Source organism: Seriola aureovittata, chromosome 9, assembly GCF_021018895.1.
Source record: "Seriola aureovittata isolate HTS-2021-v1 ecotype China chromosome 9, ASM2101889v1, whole genome shotgun sequence".
NCBI lineage: Eukaryota > Metazoa > Chordata > Actinopteri > Carangiformes > Carangidae > Seriola > Seriola aureovittata.
In genome coordinates, this window is record NC_079372.1 from 502,509 (window position 1) to 525,549 (window position 23,041).

General features: G+C 38.0%; 1 protein-coding gene across 1 annotated transcript in view; it reads right to left on the minus strand.

Annotated features, from left to right (window-relative positions):
• gnas (GNAS complex locus) overlaps window positions 1–23,041 on the minus strand; it is a 33,280-nt gene that overhangs the window by 8,068 nt on the left and 2,171 nt on the right. The window contains exons 3-12 of the mRNA XM_056384516.1: window positions 18,780–18,852; window positions 14,429–14,483; window positions 14,106–14,225; window positions 8,059–8,156; window positions 4,418–4,472; window positions 3,864–3,937; window positions 3,692–3,750; window positions 3,479–3,599; window positions 2,478–2,608; window positions 1,685–1,752 (exon numbers count right to left, since the gene is read on the minus strand). Coding sequence (XP_056240491.1) covers window positions 1,685–1,752; window positions 2,478–2,608; window positions 3,479–3,599; window positions 3,692–3,750; window positions 3,864–3,937; window positions 4,418–4,472; window positions 8,059–8,156; window positions 14,106–14,225; window positions 14,429–14,483; window positions 18,780–18,852 — 854 coding nt within the window. The remainder of the gene's footprint in view (window positions 1–1,684; window positions 1,753–2,477; window positions 2,609–3,478; window positions 3,600–3,691; window positions 3,751–3,863; window positions 3,938–4,417; window positions 4,473–8,058; window positions 8,157–14,105; window positions 14,226–14,428; window positions 14,484–18,779; window positions 18,853–23,041) is intronic.

Consider the following 23,041-nt stretch of genomic DNA (forward strand, 5'->3'; position numbering starts at 1 on the left):
CTGGAGGTTCTGTTGGGCAGCTCTACTGCCACACACACACACACACACACACACACACACACACACACACGTTGACAGAAACATACAAACACCATCTCCACAATTTGGATTAACCTTCAAGATAAAAGTCTCAACATGGTAAGAGGGAATTACTCTGTTGTACAAAACCTACTGCCAAACACAGAAGTACAAACACAAAATAAGCGTCTCAAAAAGGTAAGAGGTCAGGTAGGTCATAAAAGTTAGATCTTAAAAGCTGCCATCTATATGGGGATATAGTGTTATAGCATGCATGTATACATGTCTTGCTATGGTATTAGGGGCAAATTTGGGTTTGAAACCATCAGTGTGAGGTTATTTTGGCCAGCTGTGACAGCTTCAAAAGGCTTTTTGAGGGACACCTTAAGTAACTGAGGTGGATAAGTCTCTACGACATGAATGAAGCTGAAAGTAACATCCTTTGTGCAGATTGAAATGCGAGGAGTGAAGTACACACACCTAGTAGCAGGCACATTAAAAATTTCTCCAGTAATTATCTAGTTCCTTATTCATCTTCCGTATCGAAATTTTGGCACGTAACTAGTCCAACTTTGCGTGCGTCTTGATCGGGAATAGTGTGCTATGACTTTTCTTAGTGATTCAAGAAACCATGGCGACATAAATGGCGATAAAAAGCGAAAAACTCCCATAGAGAATGAATGGGGAGACATCTTCAAAACGACCAAACCCAGCCCTCTCTGGCACTCATTGTTCTGATAGGAGTACTGTTGGCACCGAGCCAAAATCTCACTCAGCTGTGTCAGCTCTGTGCCTCTCTCTTCCAGCTAGACACAGGTGTTCAAAACAGCTCATTAAGAGACTCTTTGATCTCTGTGATGTTTACAAACACAGCCACACCCACCCACATACACACGCACACACACAACTAACACAGGATCCGGGGAGAAATGGACAAAGCTGATTTTTATTGGCTAAATAGACTCATTAACTTTTACCGTTATTACTCTCAAGTATGAGAGCATTTATAAGGCAAATCAGCACTGTGTATGTGTTCATGTCTTTCTGTGATTGTGAGGACAATTTTGTTAAGAACCCATTTTGGTACACATATATGTACACACATATATTGACAGACACACAAACCATCTTTGGATATTCATCTTATTAAAAAATCAACCTGGTAACACAAACGTTTTGGAGGCTCTGTGGTAGACAGCTCTACTGCTACACAAAACAATACACACACACACGGTTGCTGCCCAAACTTTTACACAACTGACTAATTAGACTGATTAACTCAGGGCATTTTTTACTGTTGTCCATGTTGTTCTGTTCTAGCAGGAGAAATCAAGGTAGCTTTATTATAGATCAACTTCTGTTTGAGCATGTACATGTGTGTATACATGTCTTGCTAAGGTTGTGGGGACAAATTTATGTTCGAAATCATCATTGTGAGGTCACTTTGGCCAAAGATCTTTTTTGAGGGATACCTGCAGTGACTGAGGTCAGAGTTCAGATAATGCTCTACATGAATGAAACTCAAAGTAAAGTCCTCTGTAGAGATTGAAACGTGTGTGATGGATATGCACCAAGCAGCAAAGCACATTCAAAATTTCTTCAGGAATTTTATAGTTATTATTATCATTGTTATTATTTAAGAACAAAAGCATGCCTATGCACTTACCAGGAATTCATCTCTTATGAAGTACTTTGCCCTTGTAACACGTGGATCTTCTCCAGGCTCTGGTGTTGCTGAAAGAAGAGAGAGACACTAATGAGACCAAATTTTTTATGAAATTAATCTGTCAAGAGGTGATTGATCAAACATGAATGTATCATTCATGAAAAATGGCGTTTTCAAAATTAGTTACTCAGTACATATTATGATGAGTAATTATGTAACAATTTGAAAAACGAACCTCACCGGTGTGTATCAAGGATGACCTCTTGTGGTCAATGACACTAAAAGCACTGTCCCCCAGAGACCCCCAAGTTTTTTGGATGAATAACCAGACAAGAATTGTGCACAGCTGTTTTAATAATAGCCTCATAGTGGATAAAAACATGACACTAAAAGTAGATATATCAGTGTTTTTCTTGATGTATCTTTTTGAAAGCATGGGGATGTTTCTGCAGGTTCAGGTTTACAGTTATAAGCACAGGATTTCTTTTAAAATGGGACATATTTAACACAAGTGATGGAAAACTGGGACATTTTTCAGAGACCACTCACCAGTTGGGACAGTTTGAGGCAGTTTGGGGTGTCTGGTCACCCTACTTTAATAACAATGATTAGATTATTTCCTGAAATAAATGAGCTGTTTCTTAAAGGCGATATTCTCAAGTGGAAAAAGGGCAGCTGTATTGGTACAGCTACCAACATGGACAGTATTGCTGAGAATTGAAGGTGAACTTCACATGCTCCTGTCTAAAAGAATGGCCATATGAGGTCAAACATGTGGATGTAGACAGCTCACCGTCATCTGGTGTAGTGTAGCGAGCAAATTCAGGAAAGTATTCCTCGATTTTGGACTTCCCTGCCAGCACCTTCTCTGCTAGCAGGTCCTGTTTATTTAGGAACAAGATAACAGAAATGGTCCGCAGCCACCTGCAGAGAACAAAACACTGAATTTAAATCACAAACTGAGACAAACTGTGTCTGAGTGTGAAGAGAGATATGAGACAGAGTTGGTCAAAATAATTATAAACAAAAATAAAGTGAGGGAGAACTCTATAAGAGAAACTGCTTTTATATTTATTTTAAGATAATTTCTAGAGAATAAAGACTGTCTTAAGGTGTGCAAAATATTGTTCTGTGTCCTGCAGAAACCTAAACACTTCAGAACGTTTCCACTGGACCATGGCATATAATGGGTGATATACATTCTGATTTAGTTCAAGGACAAAAGCATTCAACTAAATGACCACCATGTCTGCTGCGGTGGGAGGTACACTGCCAAAGATCTTGGTCATTTTCTGCCATTCTGCAACTTTAGCATCTGCTGTTAGCCTAGCCGCCCGCTAGCTAGTTTGTCAACTAGTCGCCTAGCTCAGTTTTTTCAGTCCGTGTACCGAAAATCAGCGCCGTTAAACCAGGCAGTATTCAAGCCAAGGGTGTCCGCAGATAGTCCGAACTTTTATTTGCTGGAACCTCTAAATAAAAGTACATGATCCATCTTTGATTGGTCTTACACTGTGTTTGTTGCTAGGGAACCGCTGCACTTGGTTATTCAATCATTCATGAGAAAAAGCAAGCTGATTCATAAAAGGTTTACCAGCCTTGACACTTAGCTTGGTCAATAACCATCATCTGTCTGTAGTTACAAAAATGTGTCTGATTTAGTATCTACAAATAGAGTTCCTTATCGCTTTAAAACTGAGGGTCCATGGGAACACACTTTCCAAGAGACAGTTTTCCAACCATCTTTGCTACAGATCGGCAGAAGACAACAGGCCGACAGCATCTGCCTCTCTTCACCTGTTGTTCCAGATGTTCTTGAAGAGGTTGAGAGCCTCCTGTAATCGGTTTGTCTGATTGTCCTCTCTGATCACCATGTTGTAACTGCTACTGGCCACCACGAAAATGATGGCTGTTACATCTGACAGGACATGAGAAAGGGAAAGATAAACAGTTAGGGACAAAGATATGAGCTAAGTGCAGCGAGAGGAAGCAGAAATTAACAGAAGTTACCGTTAAAACACTGAATCCATTTCCGGCGTTCGTCTCTTTGACCCCCAACATCGAACATACTGTGTACATCAAATAAGAGACACTAGTGAAACACCACCATCGTTTGGAGAAACTTTGTTAAAAATCATCATAAACTAGTAATTGGTGGCCTTTTCTTTATGGTTTTACTTACTGGAAATTAACTTTGTCCACTTGGAATCTTGTCTCGAAGATCCCTGAAGTCAGTACTCTGCACCGCAGCAAATCCTGGTGACAAGGATTTATAGGATTTTGAAAGCTTGCACTTCAAAATTTGAAGAAAACATTAAACTTCACAAATCACTCCTGTGTCCTGGACTTGTTTTCTAGGTCAGGGTGAAAAGCTTCAAGAAAATGGGACACAAGATGTTTTTATTTTCTGTCTCCATTTCCGGACTTGCACAGGGCAGGTTGGTTAGAGTAACTAAATGAGACTCAACTTTGATGGTTTGGACAATTCTGACAAACTTGGAACTGAAAATAACAACATAAAGAAGCAATGTTGCTCTGCTGCAGGTCAAAAATTTCAACTGAAAACAAATGCACAACATCGATCAAGATCAATCTTCAACTCTGGTCCTTTTCACTCTCAAACATGGGTGTATCCTATTAAATTTCTGACTACTGAAATGCCTCTATGGGAAGAGTAGGCATACATATATTGAAGAGTAGGTCATATTAACTTTGTGGTTGCAGAACTTCACCCACCTGATCTGTTGGAGTGTAATCACTCTGTTTCACAATGTCAATCTTGTCTAGAAAGCTGAAGAGATAGAAGAGGAGACAATATTACTCAGATGACATTACTGATCAAATAACTGCTTCATATGGTTGAGGACTTGTACAGATGTGTTCAGGCATAACAATCAGTAACAAACTAGAATCACCCCCTCATGGTCGTCTGCCTCCTCCACTCAGACAAGTTTCAGGTTACATCCCTGTTTATCCAGAGTCATATCAAATATGAACCATTTTTCATTTTGTCAAAATTGCTGTAAAGTCTTGAGTAATGGCTAAAAAGTGTTTTGTGAGGTCACAATGACCTTGGCCTTTGACCTTTCACCACCAAAATCTAATCAGTTTGTCCTTCAGTCCGAGTGAACGTTTGTGCTAAATGTGAAGAAAATCCCTCAAGTCATTACTGAGATATTGTGTTCACAAGGCCAAACCTGCGTTTTGAGGGGTCACCGTGACCTTGACCTTTGACCCCCAAAATCTAATCAGTTCATCTTTGAGTCCTAGTGATGATTGTGCCAAATTTGAAGAAGTTCTGTCAAGGTGTTATTGAGATAATTAGTCCATGAGAATGAAACGGACAGACAACCTCTGAACAATATGGCTGTGAGTCTGACTGTTGGAGAGGAATAAAAACTAAAAGCAAGCTCTTAACATGACAATGGACTTCTCTGCAATAAGCATCATCCCTTTAACAACCATGCATCATGTGTGTCCTAGTAAAAAGGTTAAATAAAATGTTCATTCATACTTAACACCTCAGCTGGGATATCATATGAAATACAGCAGCTGTATTCCCACATAGGTTCTACATGACACATTGGAAAGGGCTAAAACACAACATTTTGACAATGTGACTGAAACTCTCCACTTAAACCAACATAAATTATACCATGTTTTGCTCAGCAGGCAACCTTCAAGGCAGTGGCACTCTCCCTTCACTCTTTCCTTCAATATGCAGGGAAAACACTAAAGCCTTCATCCAATATGTCAAAAAGCATCAGCACGTGTGACAGAAGGGAGTAAATATAGGTAGAAGTGACTGTACACCTGTCCAAAAATTACAGACTTACTACATGACTTTTATTTATTTGTGTACAAATATAAAATCCAGCTCTCCTACCTGATTGGCTCACAATCAAGACATAATACAGTGGTTTGCAGACAAAAAACCTGAAAACAGTTACAACTCGAGACATGACTAAGAAACATTCAATGATCCTGACCACTCTGAGTATCACATGTAAAACAGGTGAGGAACTGAGCAGTGAACTTCTCATCTCACAACAGTAAGAAGATCTGAGGGCATATTTCCCAAAATCTGTGAAAATGACTGAAAACCAAAAAGAAACTGAAGGGAATGGAGATGGTCAGAGGAAAAACTCAGGTGCACAGAGCAAGTGAACGTGGGAAGACAGAGAGGAGAGACAAGAGTGCATGAGGAGTGAATGTGAAGGAGGGGAAGAAAAAGGAGAGAGGGACAGACAGAGAATGAAAGTGTAGTGGCGTCTGTCTGACATTACATAGCAGATTTCAAAAATAGCTCCCCAGCGCCCTGGCCTCCAGCATGGTTACCATGGAGACCCAACCACAGGTGCTATTAATAGTTTATCAGCTCCCGATCTAGTGCGGCTGGAGTAGCTCCAGAAAGAAGACAGACAGACAGACAGACAGACAGACAGACAGACAGACAGACAGATGGAGATGGAGAAAAGGAAGACAGAGGAAGAGAAGAAGAAAAGCAAGAGAAGGATGAGTTTGTGTTTTTTCTGGATGTGTGAGCAAGAAGAGGGAAGGAACAGGAGACTGGGCTGTACCATCTCGACCACCAGGGGGAGAATTTCTCCTCATGTAAACTTTTTAAAAAGACCAAAACCAACCTAAAGTGCCAAAATAAATGCAAATAATATCAACTGAGAGTTATTTACTAGCAAAAAGCTGTTGAGGCTTTGGACTCATAGTCCACATGTGAGCAAAGGTATCCTCCTCTAACACCACCCGTCCACCTCCTTTAAACATCCTCAGATCTGCAGATGACTCAACCTCAGCCATGTTTGCTCCAAAACACTACAAACTGCTGCTGTTACATGAAAACTATGTCACAACAATCTTTCTTTTCTTTTTGCTTTGGAAATGATAACTGGGGATCAGTGTGCTAGTTGCAATCAACTCTGATCTGTTAAAACACATTCAATATGCTCTTTTGCAGTCTTAAAAACACATATGTATGATTTAGATATGACAACTAAAATGTAGAGTTTGAAAGATGCTGGGAGAAACATGGAGGAAGAGGTTTTAAAGAAAGGTGGCAGTGTTGGTCCTAGCTAATAGCTCATAATGTACCGTCTACTGCATAATTCTGCAACTGTATCTGACAAAACTGTCAGATGTGTGTGAGATGTTGAACACACACATCAATAGAGCCTCAACATTTTGCTTCAACTGGTTTTTAAATGTTCCAACTTGGCCCAGATTATCTGCTAGGATTACTCCATACGTGTTGTTAATGTTTATACAGGAAGGAATCACACAGAAGAAACTTTTCCAGTGAACCAATTTTCACTGTAAATAACATTTGGTACGCATAGAGACTGAAGTCATTTCTCTGACGTTAGTTAGTTAAGCTTGTAGTGGTATCCTGTGGCTGTTACTGAAGAGCCAAATCTTACAGCACCTTTGTGACTGTGCATAAACTATTTAGTACTAAGAATTTATCTGGTAAGGACACAGTACGGTAAAGCTGTTGAACGTTTACATCTATAATATGTTATTTGAATATGAAATAAACAAAACCGTACAAGTAACAAGAAACAACACAGAGACTTAAAAAATGGTTTCCTTTCCTAACATATAAGTGGTGAAGTCTCCACATGGTGCACATCAATCTGCTATCTGCTCAGGTGCTACTAGCATGAAAGACAAGTCCATGTGACTTTGCCCTGGTTTACTTGTAATCTGGCAGTGTGAACCAACACAAACCAAATAATAAAAGCGAGTACATTTTGCCACTAAATATTAGCATATTAAATAATATTTATTATTTCACAATAATGACTGTGAGACAAAAGAACTCACGGGGGGGAAACTTACTCAAGTTCTTCACATAAAGAAAAAAAAAAACATTGATACATTAGATTTTTAACTAACATTACATCTAATGTTTTCTCAAGTGTTCACATATTTAGAGTCTCTCTGTTAGAATGTGGTCCAGGGTCAGCTGATCCTCTCTTCTTTGTGCTATGTGATAGTGAACTGGGATTTGGACTGTTAGTCTTCACCTTCTTCACTTTGGGCTTAGGACACCATATCATATCACATTTTATAGACTGGTTGAGAAAATGGTTGAGAAAATAATAAGCAGATTAATTGAAAATACAAATTAATTAGTTTTAATTAATTAATTGCACCCCTAAATCCAATATAATGCCACCAACTTCCTTCAAAAATGACCTGAGCTGAATCAACACCTCTTAGAAACAGGGTCAATAAAAACTGATTATGAGCCTCATAAAGACTGTTGGAGCATTCTGTATTGCATGAGTCTGCCTAATAGATTTGCACCTCGGGGAAAAAGGAACGTGACCATGAAGCCGCAGTGGAAGGTAGTTACTTACTATTGTGCACAGTCGATCAGCTGGTACTCGTTGGATCTCTCGTAACACGCCCTGACCCCCTCGTCCTGCCACAGTGTCTTCGCATGTTCGTAAAACTCCTGAGGAGAACACAGAAATATGTTAATGACAGCAGGCAGAGACTGAAGAGTTAACATATTCATTCTTGTTTGGGTGCGTTTGCCAAGCTGACACCTGATGCACTGGTCGAAAACTTGGTTAAGATTAAATCACAAAAAGCACAGTCAGATCTGTCTGGTTGCAGGGAATGGAACGGTTACATTACATACTGGGTCGTGAGTACAAAATGTTTGATTAAATATTGTCAGCTGACAGTTCATCTGCTCAGTTAAAGAAGGAAAGAGTTCCTACAAGCAGGAGATGTTCTGTATTATTAACTGTGCATTTTATACCAAATATGACAGAAGTTAGAAAAGAGGCCGCGGATGTCTGTCATCCACGGTGCATGTCCGAGGGCACATGGCGCTCGTTTCTGTTGACACCACATGCAGTGTACGTTGTGCTTGGGCGATGCCTGTATACGTCTGTAAGCGTCAATAGTGGTGGAGGGAAAGAGCGCCTCACTATAGACAGACGCACTGACATGCTGGGACACAGTATGGATTAACCACTTCACTTCTTACATTCTTTGTGCTGACTGAACCATAGGTGTCCTCTGTAGATTTCACATCAATCATGTTAGAAAGCTGCTGAGAACTCAGTGATCCTAGCAGCACACATGGGCAGGTATAACAACACACATCCACAGTATGTGCCACACACAGGAGTGTATGTTAACAGCGTGCGAGAAACCATCATCACAATAAAGGACACAGTCACAACTGCAGGATTCAAATTCTTCAGAAAGGGAAGTGAAATTAAATGAGTCCTGGTATACAATATACTACATATATTTAAGATGTTTTTAATTGCATCATGAAGAAAATGTACAGAGTAGATGGTGGTGCCAATAAAACCTCTGAATTTTGGTGTTATTCTAAAATCCTTTTTTTTTCATTTAACAAAATAAGACAAATGTCTGTGGTGATTAGTGTTAAACGCTGAAAATGGATTTAGATCAACAACTGATCAAAGAATATGTTTCAATAAGATGCATTTGATACCAGCTTAGGATATGTGACAGTTTCTGGTATTTGATGATACAAGCACATTTTATTTGACACACAAAAGGTCTTGATGTGCAGCTCTATGTGTGGAGAAGCTGAAAGAATAAACTCACATAACTGTAATGTGGTGATAACTTGATATTACTGCTGGTCAAAACACACAGGTCTTGGACTTTTTCTGTTACCTTGATATTATTGTATTATTGTATGATGTAGATTAATATGAATTGTATATTGTATTTGATAAGTACATTAGATTAGGAATTTAATTAAATGTAAACATGTGTCATGTGATTTGCCACTGACTAAAGGCTGTTGAAAACCACAAGAATCTAAAATAACACCTGTTGTGGCTCATTGGGAAATGCATCGCTTGCAGATTTGTAATCATGTATGATTATTAATAAATGAAGATGATGAAGACACCCCTTGTGTGTGCTGGAATTTTTACTGAATGAATCTTTATAGTATTCATGGATACTGTCGTTGCAATGTGACTATATGTAACGTGGATCAAACAGACGGTCCTTCTGAAACTGAGGACGTTTGTTCGGTTCGTATTATATTACATTTTTAACCTGTAATAACATAATCCCATCAGGCTTAAAAATATCACTGAAATGTACCTGCTGCACCTATGTACCTATCTGACCTGCTCCATTCAATCTCATCCTGTCCAGATTGTGTTTAACTGGTGCATCATTGCTTAGTGTGTGTTAACTCTGAACACTTACTAAAGATGTGATCAGTCAAAAAAATCCACATAGTGCTGAAATGATTAGTCTATTAATCCATATATAATCAAGAATTTGATTGAATTTGATTTGAACGATTGAACATTTAAGTTATTTATTAAGAAAAACAGCAAACATTTCCTAGTTCCTCAAATATGAGAATTTTTTTTGCTTTTCTTTTCTTTTTGTAGATTAATACATAATCAATAGTAATCATTATCTGTGGCCTTAAAACCAAGTAACAGGTATTTTGAAGGAAAGGTAAAGACACAGCCTTTTAGAGTGACTCAGCAGTGTCTTCTATGTTTAAGGTAATTAACAGGAACTCTGTAGTCAGTGTGTCCATGAACTGTCCTAATGTAAGGCAAACACTGAATACTTCCTTCTTCTCCTTCTGTATCACTCTTATATTTACACACCTTATATCATTTAAATCAATTTAAAATAAAACAGATCATTTTACTGTGTCTAATCCTGTGTAGGACGTTATGCAATGTTACTAAAGCATAAAAGACTCAAGTGGTGATTTGCCCTTTGACGCCTGTGAGCGCACACACACCTCTCTCTTCTCACACACACACACCCACCTCTCTCTCTTCTCTCACACACACACACACACACACACACACACACACACAGAGTCAGAAACTGTGCTGTGCCATAAACAACTCAACCAACCAAACAAGTAAAGCCCAAAAGCAACTGTAAACAAACAATTGTTTCCCGACAGCAGGAGACAGCGGCGATCTTGTGGCTGAAGAGAGCGTCCCATGTGAGAAAATCAGATTTGTGAGGTGTCACTGAGTATGATCCCCCCCCCCCCCCGTGGAATAGAATGGATCATTATCTTCCATCAGTAACTTTTTCTTCATGTTTCATAGGGGATTTTTCTCCTCTTCTTGGTCTTATTTATCTGTTGTTTATCATTATGTTTTACAAATGAACACAATCATTCATGTGATGTAATCCAATCATTAACGCACCTGTCAATCATAACCATCCACTGCACTGTAAAACTTTTAATGCTCTCACTTATAGAACATACCGTGGGTCAAAGTTGAAACATGACAGTAGCTTTACAATTCACTCTTTTTTTCAACAAATATTTACAACATTTCTCTTTGTTTTCATTCCTGTATCTCTACAATTGACCTGTGTGTAAAAAGTTGTATTTATGTAAAGACAGGTTCTTCTGTTAAGCTGCTCTGGCTGGGTTGTGGTGAAGAGATGTACATTTATTCTAAGATTAAAACCACAAATCCCTGTAGGGCTACATTTAACGTTTATTCTCATTATTGATTAATATTCCTATTATTTTCTCAATTCATCGCTTTGTCTATTGAAGGTCAGAAAATACTGACAGATGGCCAAAGGCGACATCTTGAGGTTTTTTTTTTCTTTTATCTGACCAATAGTACAAAACCCAAAAATATTTAATTTACATCAGTGTGACAAAAAAAGCACCAAGTCTCACATTTAAGAAGGTGGATCCAGCCAATATTTGGCATTTTTGATTTTTAAAAAAAAAAAAAGTATAAAACGATTATCAATTATCACAGTAATTACTGATTAATTTCCTTTCCACTGACTAATCAATGAATTGTCTTATCGTTGCAGTTCTACATCCTTGTTTGCCTCAGTTGCTTCATGTTGCCACTAAACTTAGAAAATGTCTTTAATTAACCTATTGGACTGGGCGCCCATGCAAACCCCAATTCTCCAATGTGAGATCTGACACTATCACTCCCCATCAGGAGGTCGGAGTGCAGCATCAACAGAGTCACTGCAGCTGACCCTGTCTGCTGAAGGCCGGCATCTATGACTGTGTGAGAAGAAACCTCCACAATCACCATCATACATTAAACATAAGCAGTAGTGCTAATTAGCTTGTTACACAGTTACAAATAAATGCATTAATTAGCAGGCAAGTCAAAATACTCTTCTTGCACGATGCATGGATTCTATAAATATGAAGTTTTAAGGGACAGTGTTTTTACAATGCTCATTTAATACTAATCACAACATACTGGACTTACTATACTAGCTCAGTACAGCACCAGGGTTTTTCAGACTTCATCATGACTTTTAAAAAACTGAATCAATAATTGATTAATTAAAATGATCATTATGAGAAAATTTTAAAAAAGCAACAACAAAAAGAGGATGAGAAAGCAATACTGCTTAAATTGCTGGCTCCTATGTCTCTGGTTTCCCCACAAGGACGTGCCACAGTTGGAAACTCATCAAATTAATCCACACTTCCATCTGCATTCAAACGCCATGATACTTTGACTTTGACAACCAAAATAAATCTCACAAAAACACTGTTACGAATGTCACGGACAACATATTTCAAGCATGATTTTCATACTGCACTGAGATGCACTCAAATAGAAGGTTGCCAGACGGTTAGTTAAAAATAAGGGTTGACTTTTGAAAATAGTCAGCAGGAGGGTTTATATGGTTTGTGATAAATGGGCTGAAGATTCAAACATGGTATAGTTGTTCAAAAAAGAGTGTGTGATTGTGATGTATGAATGTGTGAGTGAATGGGTGAATGTGGTGAGTATTGTAAAGCTCTTTGAGTGGTCAGTAAGAGTAAGTTTACAATTTACACTGTGGCATGATCAATAAGACAGATTCTGGGTTAGACATTTTCTGAAACACTTATTCAGTGTAAATTCTCAGGCAGCAGCAACAACTTTATGACTTTATGAGAGTATTTATCAGCGACAAGTACAAAAGATAGTAAAAAGCTAAGTCTACTAATGAACAGACAAAACTTACATATGAAGTAATCTTTCACATGTTTGTGACTGATTTCACTGTGTGCCATAAAAGATAATAATAACAATATAACACTTGTTAAACAAGACTTAGAGTGAAGGGATTTGAACTGTGATGTGCTCATCCTCCCAAAGTCAGATATTAACCAGCTGATTTTATCTTTATCTTATTCATACACTTATTGATTCAGCTAAGAATATCACTGGTTCTTTTTTTTTTTTTTTTTTTTATATAAAAGTGAATAAATTCAGAACAGGATTTGAATTGATTGTTCTGGTTTGTTTCAGCCAGTTACAGCCAGCAGTCGCTCAGTTTACAACAATAATAAGATAATCAGTTACAGACAGCTTTCGTTGTAGCGTTTCCTTCCAGTTCGTTATTAGCTTAACCAGTGCTGTGTTGTTTTGTAAAAGACACCGGGACTCGGTGGAGGAAACAGATGAAAATATCTCTTTTCTCTGTTGCTTGTTAAACAGGTATTTGGATAAAGTTCGTATAGGCCTTTTACATTTTATTGCACTTACAGTAAAGTTCAATGATAGTTGTCGTCAGTAATCTTCAGTTATCTTTACTTCACCTGGTTCTGTGTCCGGAGTGAGATGTGAAGATATCATAAAGGTTCATTTTGGTTTAAATCGTACTTATTTTCTGTCAGAAGTTGAACATGACAAATACACTGTAGAATATTATATTACTGTATTTCAAATAAATGAAAAAGGTATATACTATAAACTAAAATCTTAACTCTGACCATCAAAAGCTTCTTCTTGGACTGTAAAGGTTTGCACTGTCGTGCTCTTAGAGGATGGAACTACTTCAGATGATATAACACATTAGTGGTATTACCTGTCTTTGTGGGAACATGTTTTCGACACAGTTTGCAGCGCATGCTACGCTGCTTCTTATCAGACTTTAATCAGCCAAAGTATCTCCACACTACAGAATTCCTCTGACCCTTCTTTTCAACCATATCAGCGTCCTTTGAGCCTTGGGCAGTGGCCGTTGGGGTTTCTTCTTCGGTAACACTGTCGCTCTAGTTTCTTTAACATTTTCTGCCGTCATTTTCTCTTTTATCTCTCTCCCACCTGACGTACAGGTGGGCACGGCAAACATTAGCGCGTGTGCCGGTAACGGCTGCTACTCCAACGCTCTGTCCTGTGTGCAATCACCTAACCTGACATGGATGTAAATCTATTCCAGCGACATGATTGATTTGGTGCAACGCTATTCTCATTATCATTGGCTGTTCGTGTTTTCTGTCAAAACATGGATGAATGAGTTCTATCGACGTTGTATCGACCATGTCTTATATTTCTATTGAGGAAAAGTTATTTCGCGATGATTGTGTGTGTGTGTGTGTGTGTGTGTGTGTGTGTGTGTAGTCTGATATTGTACTACTCACTGATGGAAACTCAAAGTCCTTCTGGTTGACGAGGTTGAGGACGTATTCGATGCGGTACTGGTTCTCTGGGCTCACCAGCTGCACTGGCGGTGTCAGGTGGCTCATAGCTGTTACTATGGTCTGTCACAAATATACAAAACCAAACAGAACACATTTATTTAAATGGATCGCAGACAGATGGCAGATGAATAAGATTTTGAATTTTAAATGAAAAAGAGGACTGTTTACTTTATCTGCTCATATGTCTCAACAGTTCTTTTAACCCAAGTAAAAATATGTTTTCATGTGCTATAAGCAACAATTACACCAACACAACCACTTACCTCAATAGCCTCTTTAATATTATTTTTGATGTCCTGAATTTTCTGCTTCTTCTCTCTGAAACAGGTAAAAAGCTTCAGTGACAATCATGTCAGGGATTATTGCTGCACAGCAGTAACATACAGAGTCAGACTAAAGGTAAGAAATACAAAATAAAGAAAGTAATAAAGAAAGACTGAGATCGGATGTGGGCTACAAAGAGTTTTCAGATTTTCAAGTGGGCCGTGTGTTGGAAGAGGAAGGGAAACCCTGATTTAAACTATACAATGTCAAAAAGAGTGAAAAATGAATTAATATCTAATTTAAATCTGTCTTTAAATTACTTATGTCACAGAAGAGAGAACATTTCAGCAGCTGGAAGAAGGAAATATTAACATAAAAACACATTTGTAAATCAATTTAAAAAACTCAACTATGATAAATATTTTCATATGAACAAGGGGTGAAAAAAATACTTGCATGTGAAAGGGGCGTCTTTCAGCTCGTTGTTTTGGCCCGCAAAATGCACTGTTTTCATTCAGCCTCACCGCTTTCATAAACATCAGAGATCTTACATCAGTTTTTTAGGATCTTAGTCTTTCTTTGTATTTGTATTTCTTACCAGTTCTGGGTATAATAAATATCTGCTAATGATTTTATTGCAGCCAAATTGTCCAAACTCAGAGTAAAACTGCACCAATATGTAGCTGCAGATAGAACAAGACACTACGGAATATTACAATAACAATAAATCTGTATAAGTGTGACAGTTTCCAATAAATTCCTGTTCATGCAGAGTGAGAATAACAATCTGACAGCAATAAGTAAAACACACTTAATTACATGATTTAAAATAAAATTACTATTGATTGCATAATGTTGATCACAGTGCACTGTCACTACCACTCATCATTCTCAAACTGACATCTATGGTTAGGACAAAACTAAAATGTGATTTACAGGCATCATAAAGGACACAGCGCTTACATTATCACTACTGCTTACCTTCTCTTTAACACACACAAGTGTAGTTTAGTTAGCAAATAATGTTTGAGTCGACTAAAACAAAGGTAAAGGGAGGGAGTTCCATGTTACCATGACATGGTAAACTCCAGCGCGCTGCATGAAGTTTGTTTATGATGTGGGAGGGACAAACAGACCTTCATTGGCACGTGTGGTAGAGAAATTATGTCTGTGTTGTGTGAAGGATAGCTCCTTGTACTTTTGGTCTCTCTGACAGAAATGAATCTAATAAAGGCAAGCAGAGGACCACTTGGTCTATCTTTCACCTTGAGCCTGCCAGGACAACAGCACATTGTGTTTACAATAGTGACAAAGGGCGAGATGGGCCTCTTTGTTCTGTGCCAGTTTTACTTTTTGACAAGGGATGCTACTGCACTGCTCCAAATCTATACACAGATAACTGAGAGACCGCTGCCAATTTAAACTTGGTTGATTCATTTCTTTAGACCGATGCGATTTCCATGCTCATCTGTTTGATTACTGAAGACGAAGACTGCACAATTGTTCCACACCTTCACCTAACAGGTAAAATCTATTTGGGGGAAATTGTTATAACAGTCCAGGTGAGGGCTGCATGACACATGAGATGGAAGTGGTTTCTAACTCACTCACTTACATTTAACAAGCTGTAGATTGTCCATAGGGGGGTGCTGTTTTGTTACAGTCACACTAGTTGTAGTCATGCCAATTTGTACCTCATACAAGGGGAGTAATTGCAGTAGCAGTTTAGACATGCAGAAGCAGACATATCAATGTTGTCAACTACAGACAAATGAAGCAATCACTACAGTTGGACACTGTCTCAAACAGCACTGTACTTACTCAATAGCCCAAACTCTCATACTGAGTGCATACACACATGGCAAATATACCTTCATGGGCCAAGCTGCCATGAAGCTACACTACAATAAGCCTGTTTTCGCCTTTTATAGATACCTGTCACAACATTTGCTCTCTCGCAGATGAATTAATAACATGAACATAAAAACAAGAGGAATAATATTCCAATTACTAGAAATTGTAGCTTTGACAAAAAAAGAAAGGCACAAACCAAATTCACAAGTCACAACTTATTTCCTTCACAGAACTGGTTCAGAATTTGGTCCAGAAGGGCTTGAATTAAACTACAGTGTGTTGTTATATTCCCACTACAATAATTGTATGTATTGGACTGAAAAACACACACAGACGTAAATATAATTTGTGTAATACTCATTGGCAAATAGTAACAGAGCCTGAGAGGTCACTGTGCACCAAGAAACACAAGAGAGAGTGAGAGAAAAAGAGAAAAGAGGGGGTAAGACAGAGTTTATTGGGTTAGGAGGGAGATTGAGAAGGCCTTGTTTACATTTTCAACATGATAGTCATTAAAAATCACATGGTCGTGTGTGTGCGCATTCTCTAGCTTGGAGAGTGTGACTGATGTCTGTGTGTGGCTAGAGAGGGGAAGAAGACTAGAGGACACGTTTGTCACATTGACCATGTCTAGTGATACGTTAAGGTGAATAAAAGCAGACAATTAACAGTAAGATGTAAACGAAGATGACGGGGACTTACGAGCCGATTATGAAATCAATATGACAACATTTTTGTCATAGATTTTTTTTCTAATCTTATGATAAATGATCAAATTTATGATCATTATATTTAAGTGCACAGAAAAAGAAAAAGCTGGAACTAATGTCCCATGAATGCACAAAAACTGGCACTCCAACCTGGGGCTGCAACTGAGGACTAGCAATTAATGGATCGATTGTTTTGTCAATTAACTAAGCAATAGTTTAGTCCAGTGGTTCCCAACCAGCGGTGGGCCACAAGATATTGCAAGTTGGCCAACAAATCATCTGCGAAACAGTACAGTTTTGATGAAAAGATGTACTTGTAAAAAAAAAATGTAAACATAAATGATGTTTTTAAATGTTTTAAAATAAAATGATCCTTAAAAACATTAAAAATGTTTCAAAACTCCTGTCTTTTTTTGACAAAAACAGCCTCAACTGTCAACCACTTAACAGTTCCAGTAATGAAGCTGGCAGAGAGAGAGCTGAGTCAGTCATTCAGTCCTTTTCCAAATCAGGCCAGCAATTGGAACCAGCAGTCTTCCGGTCATAAGCCAATTACTCTGACCTTAAGGTTACCGCAACATTCAATACATTCACCCAGTGTCTTTTATCACTAATGTTACCGAACTCTTTCAGTCTCAAATCAGTAAATTTATGTTCTGCCTCAGAATCCAGGCTCATTAAAACGTATTACTATGCTTGTCATGTGGAGACCTACAAGCAACGAGCCTGCAAGTCTGTTGTTTTGGTTTTAATAGAACTTCACAAACAAAGATGATTCATTGTTACACATTTGAAAGATTACATTTGAGCGCAAAAAAAAATAATCAACCGGATAATCCAACACAATGTCACAGTTCAGACTCAGAATTATGATGCAGGATTTGTTTATGTGCCTTGTCAATGAAGACACCTACCCACCCCTACAGACACATATATTGACTGACTGACACACACACACACATTCTCACACACACACACACACAGTTCAGTGTTATGGAGTCACGCGCTGGGTCATACGCTCTTTTCTGCCTAAGGTGCTGATTTTCTCTTCTAATCTTGCAAAGAAGATTCCATCCTCATTACAACCACCAGACCAATACATGCCAAGTCACTGACATACAGAAACAAACACAAAGATGAATACTTCAGTTTTTCCTACTGAAACAAGCACAATTCAAGTATGCCATCTGGAAAGCAAAAAGCTAGAAAAAGAAAACAGCAGAATTGTAATCTTTCGTAAGAAACACTTGAGAGTTGTGTGTACAGACTAACTTGAAGAACTGTAAATGAAAGAAGACCAAAAACAGACAAATCAATTAAGCAAAAACAGTGGGACGTCTAGAAGCGGTATGTCTTCTAATGACGTGAGAAAAATAGTATCTGGAAAAATAATTCCAGCGGCTAGTTTTATTCTGGACTATATTGTATATATAACAATATAGAAGCTAGCACCACAGGGATTAGCTCACTGAATAGAAGCCAAAAACAAGTGTGTATGTGACAAACTGTCCATCATCTCTTCCTGCCAATACTGATATATGTTAAATACATAACTTCAATGCTCTAGGCTTGACTTTGCCTCTTTTGCAGAGGGTCAAACATCAATTTCTGCTCTGCAGTCTGACTAGCTTCAATGTCGATGGCAGAGTTTTGCCAAACACACTGTTACTTCGGTCTCTGTGAGGAGGTGCAGATTCAGCCGGGGCACAGGTGATTCACTCAGCAGATACTGAATAAACCCTACTTCTGATGTGCACTCATGTTCAGCAACTCATATCACACTCACTCTGCATTGAAGCCGTTGACATGTAGGATTCTCATCTGTTTCACTATGGTGCTCTTTCCTGACTCTCCAGCTCCTGAGAAAGAGAGAGAAGAAAATATGGATCTGTTGACATGTGAAACAAAAACATGCACACACATATATACATATACATATATATATATATATATATATATATAGCAGTGTTGGGACATAGATCATACACATTTGCCTGAAATACCACTTTACAGTAAGCGTATAATAGTTCCATTTCCTGTATCTGGATAAAAGCATTGTACCTGGCTGAAAGTTCTCAAATTCCTAAGATTGGCCTCTTGGCTGTGACTTACCATGCTCTATTGGAAACTTTCAATGGACAAACACCAGATTTCATACACAACTGTGACTGCTTTGGGGGGGAAACTCGTGGTAGAGGCAAGGACAGTGCTGCTGTCTGTCATGGCTGAAATAATAAAGTAAACTCCACTAGATACTAGAGTTATAAGATTACATTTTTAGACTTAATCATGACTACCTTTAGACTCTTCAATGGAAAGTGAGTTTAACATTTCCCTTTAAAAACAGGTACTATAGTGTTAACTACAAAAGAGTTTGACGGACAGTATACTCCACCACTACTAAACAAAGCTGAGTTAGGCATACAGCCAGAAAAATAAGATAGCTTCACCACCAAAAACTTTCATATTTATAATTTTCCCACTGCTTCGATGAACACCACCAATATACAGTTGCCTTGCTTGCCTATGACAATAATGTCATGCGACTGATTTTGTGACATGCAGTTTGGTTTATTGTACTTTCTATTAGAGGATCTCTTCGTACAGTTACTCCCTCCTTTTGTACCACTACACAAACTGACCTCTTCAAATTTCTGAATTCCCATCTCTCCACTCATGATAAAACTCTTTCTGCTAATAAACAACTAGTTCAGAAGATCTTCATATCCTGTGGAGAAATTATTATCACAGGGTATAAAGTGAAAGGAGCATGCAATCGTGGTTTACGATTCTTATGGTCGATATAATGTACCTCTGTTAGCTAACAATCACGTTTAGTGAATCAGCATTCATTTATTTGGCTGCCAACAAACAGCAGAAGGCATGAAGAGAAAGTGTCAGAATGTAGTTAGTTGGCTGCATTCAGCAGGGCCCTGGATGGTTGGTGTGTATCTGCTGTAAGAATGAAACTTGCAGCCCTTCCTCTGTAATGTGAAGCCTACATGATATACAGCTGCATGAGTGAGCAACATTTACAAGTTGCAGCTCTTTCACACCGTGCAATGCTTTTCCTATCGCTTAAACATGTTTTACTGTTCAGCCGTCTGCTCTATTTTATCTTAATTTTGTATTTACAACTGAAGTGAAGACCAAGAATTAACAATGAGTCAAAGATTTTCCTTATATGAAATACATTTCATATGTTAGGCAAAAAGATTAGAATATTTTGTACATGAAATCAAAACTTAAATGGTACTCTTCCTTGAAAGTCCAAATGTGAAGTTTAAAAGTGCACCATTAAATCAAAGAAACATCAATCTTCACGAAACATTGAAGCTAATATTGAATCTGTCTTATGAGTGAAGATGAAACTAGATCCATATTTACCAACAATAATTCTCATTTTATTGCTGCTCTGAAGCCTACAGTTCAAGGACTACAGAAAATGCACAATGTCGGAATTATTATACACTATCCTTGTACAGCCTCATTTCAAGATGACGTTGCTTGTTTATAGCTAAATGTATAAAAACATTTTAGCCTCAATATGTGGCTAATGGACATGTTTGGATGGGCAGGTTGTGGTTTGTGTTCCCTCAGGTGAGCTGGACCCCCTGCTGAGTTTTTGGTGACTTTTGGAGGAGTGATTAGGGTGAAAACAAGCAGTTATAGCTGTGATTATTCTAAATATTATGATTTGATATAAAGAGACAGGCATGAAACCTCAAAAAGGAGACTTTAACCTCGGCCATGCTGGATCTTTCTAATGGTTTCTAATGATGTTGTTTGTCCAATGTTTTTGAACTGTATTTTTGGGTAAAAGTAGGCACCTGGAAATCTAAACTAATAAAAAAGATTAAAAAAATAATATACCACTTATTTAATGACAATCCCACTACTGAGTGGTTAAACTGACTGGCAGTTTGAAATAGTTTTATATTTGTAGGTTTTAGCCAGCATTTCCCACCCATGAGATGTACTTGTGGCAGTCAGACAAGCCACAGAACAGTCTGGGACTTGGGCATTATGGAGGCTCAGCAAGCTACAGCACATACCATGAACTCATAACATCATGCTCTCAAACCTGACTGATGACCTCATGTGACAAAGTCAGCTCTCCCACTTCTCTCCCATCTCCCTGTCTCTTCACACACACACCATACTGTTTGATGAAGCGAAAATGCCATAATATCTTCCAAAATAAAGGCATTAAAAGTGAAATACAGTAGTGTGGCGGTGACTTGTGCGTCTTGTGTACTAGAAACCATTTTGGTTGCATGTTTAAAAAACACACTGAATCACGTTGGCGAGTAGCAGCAGAATGTGTCCACAATACAAAGCATGGTCAGATTCTAAGACTTATATAAAATGATTTTTTGAATGGTGTGTCTTAATGTATATCATATATATCTGTGTTTTGTTTATGCAAAGTTTTCATTGCGCGGTTTGTTTAACAGCATTAAACACTGCATTTGAGAAGTTTGAGGAACCTGGCCATTGGTTGTTAACATATCTTCAAAATAACAAAAATCTGTTTGTTTTGTGAAATAACCTTAATGAACTCAAGTTGGGTGACTTTTACAACACGAAATATCAAAACTGTGTAACTGTCATCACATGAGATCAGACCAGGTACAGCGGCCATTTAAGTTAGGGATGATACTATAATCTAGCGATATTCTCAGGGGAAGCCTGTAATTTAACTGTTTCTTCCCTTGTAGATATTATGAGACATGGAAACACATAGACAAACGTTGCCACTGGAATGGAGACACAGACGGAAACTGCGCCATGTGTCAGTGAACAGTCAGAGAAAAGTCACAAACTCTGACCAACTAAAATGTAAATTATCTCTGGGGCAAGATTCAACAGTCAATTTAACATTCACTGTAATAAGGTAACAGATGAGTAAAGCAGGACTTTACCATATAACAAACATTTGCAGAGTTTTGTGCACACAGGATTTAGTCTTTGATTTGCTAATATTGTGGCGATATTACATTAGAACTGGACTTATTATTTTACCATCAATACCATCAAGTTCACTTCAATTATAGAATGTCAAGGAAATGTTTAAATGAATCTATGGTCATGTTAGGTAAAAATATAAAGATAGATACACTCAAACAAACAGACTCAAATGACCTCACAAGCAATATGGTAATCAATGCTCCTCAGGTTGCTGCTGTGCCTTTTTTGCTCGATCTGATGGATGTATTATTAAAGACACGACATTAGGAAACTTCACTAAATTAAAAACATAAAAGTTTTTTGTTGGATAGGAAGTCTGAAGTGTAGAGGATGGATTACTTATCCTCATCCTTGGTAGAGGTTCATTTGTTTTAGTTCATAATTAGAGACCAATATATCCATGATGCTTAAGGAATGTTAACTGAGGATCATTATAAATTCAAAATAGAGGCTCTAATCTGTAAAAATGTTATTTGGTAAAAAAATGATTTATATCTGCAACCCCTTAATGAAACATGCTACTAACAAACCCTTTAGACTTTGATTGGCTGATATATTTAACCCAGTGTAGTTCTAGTTGCAGGATACAATTAATCCAATGAACAACAACTTCAGCTGTTGAACACACATGCACAAGTTTTCTTCTGCAACAGACTGACCATGTTTGTGTGTCACCTACAAATAACACAAAAACTGAACAACTGTGTGTCATGTTTACGTTCCTGGGTGAAACTTTCACTGCTTTATTCTTTATGACAAGAATGTGGATTGCACTATTTCAGATACTATGTTTTCCCAACATGGATAAAAACCAAGCACAAGGCCTTGCATACATTTGTTCTCAGCAGCACCACGATTGCATGAGAGTGACCCTTTTATTCTTCATTGGGCTTTTGTTCCTCATTTAAACCTTATCGTCCAAAATATGCCGTGTCATACAATACACCTCCTCATTGGCATTTTTGTAATCAAGTATTAGGATTTTTTTACAAAGAACACTACGACTTCTCAGAAGTGATAAGCCAGCAAATAGACATACGAGGAGAGTACAGAGGAGAGTGGAGCAGGGAAAGTTAG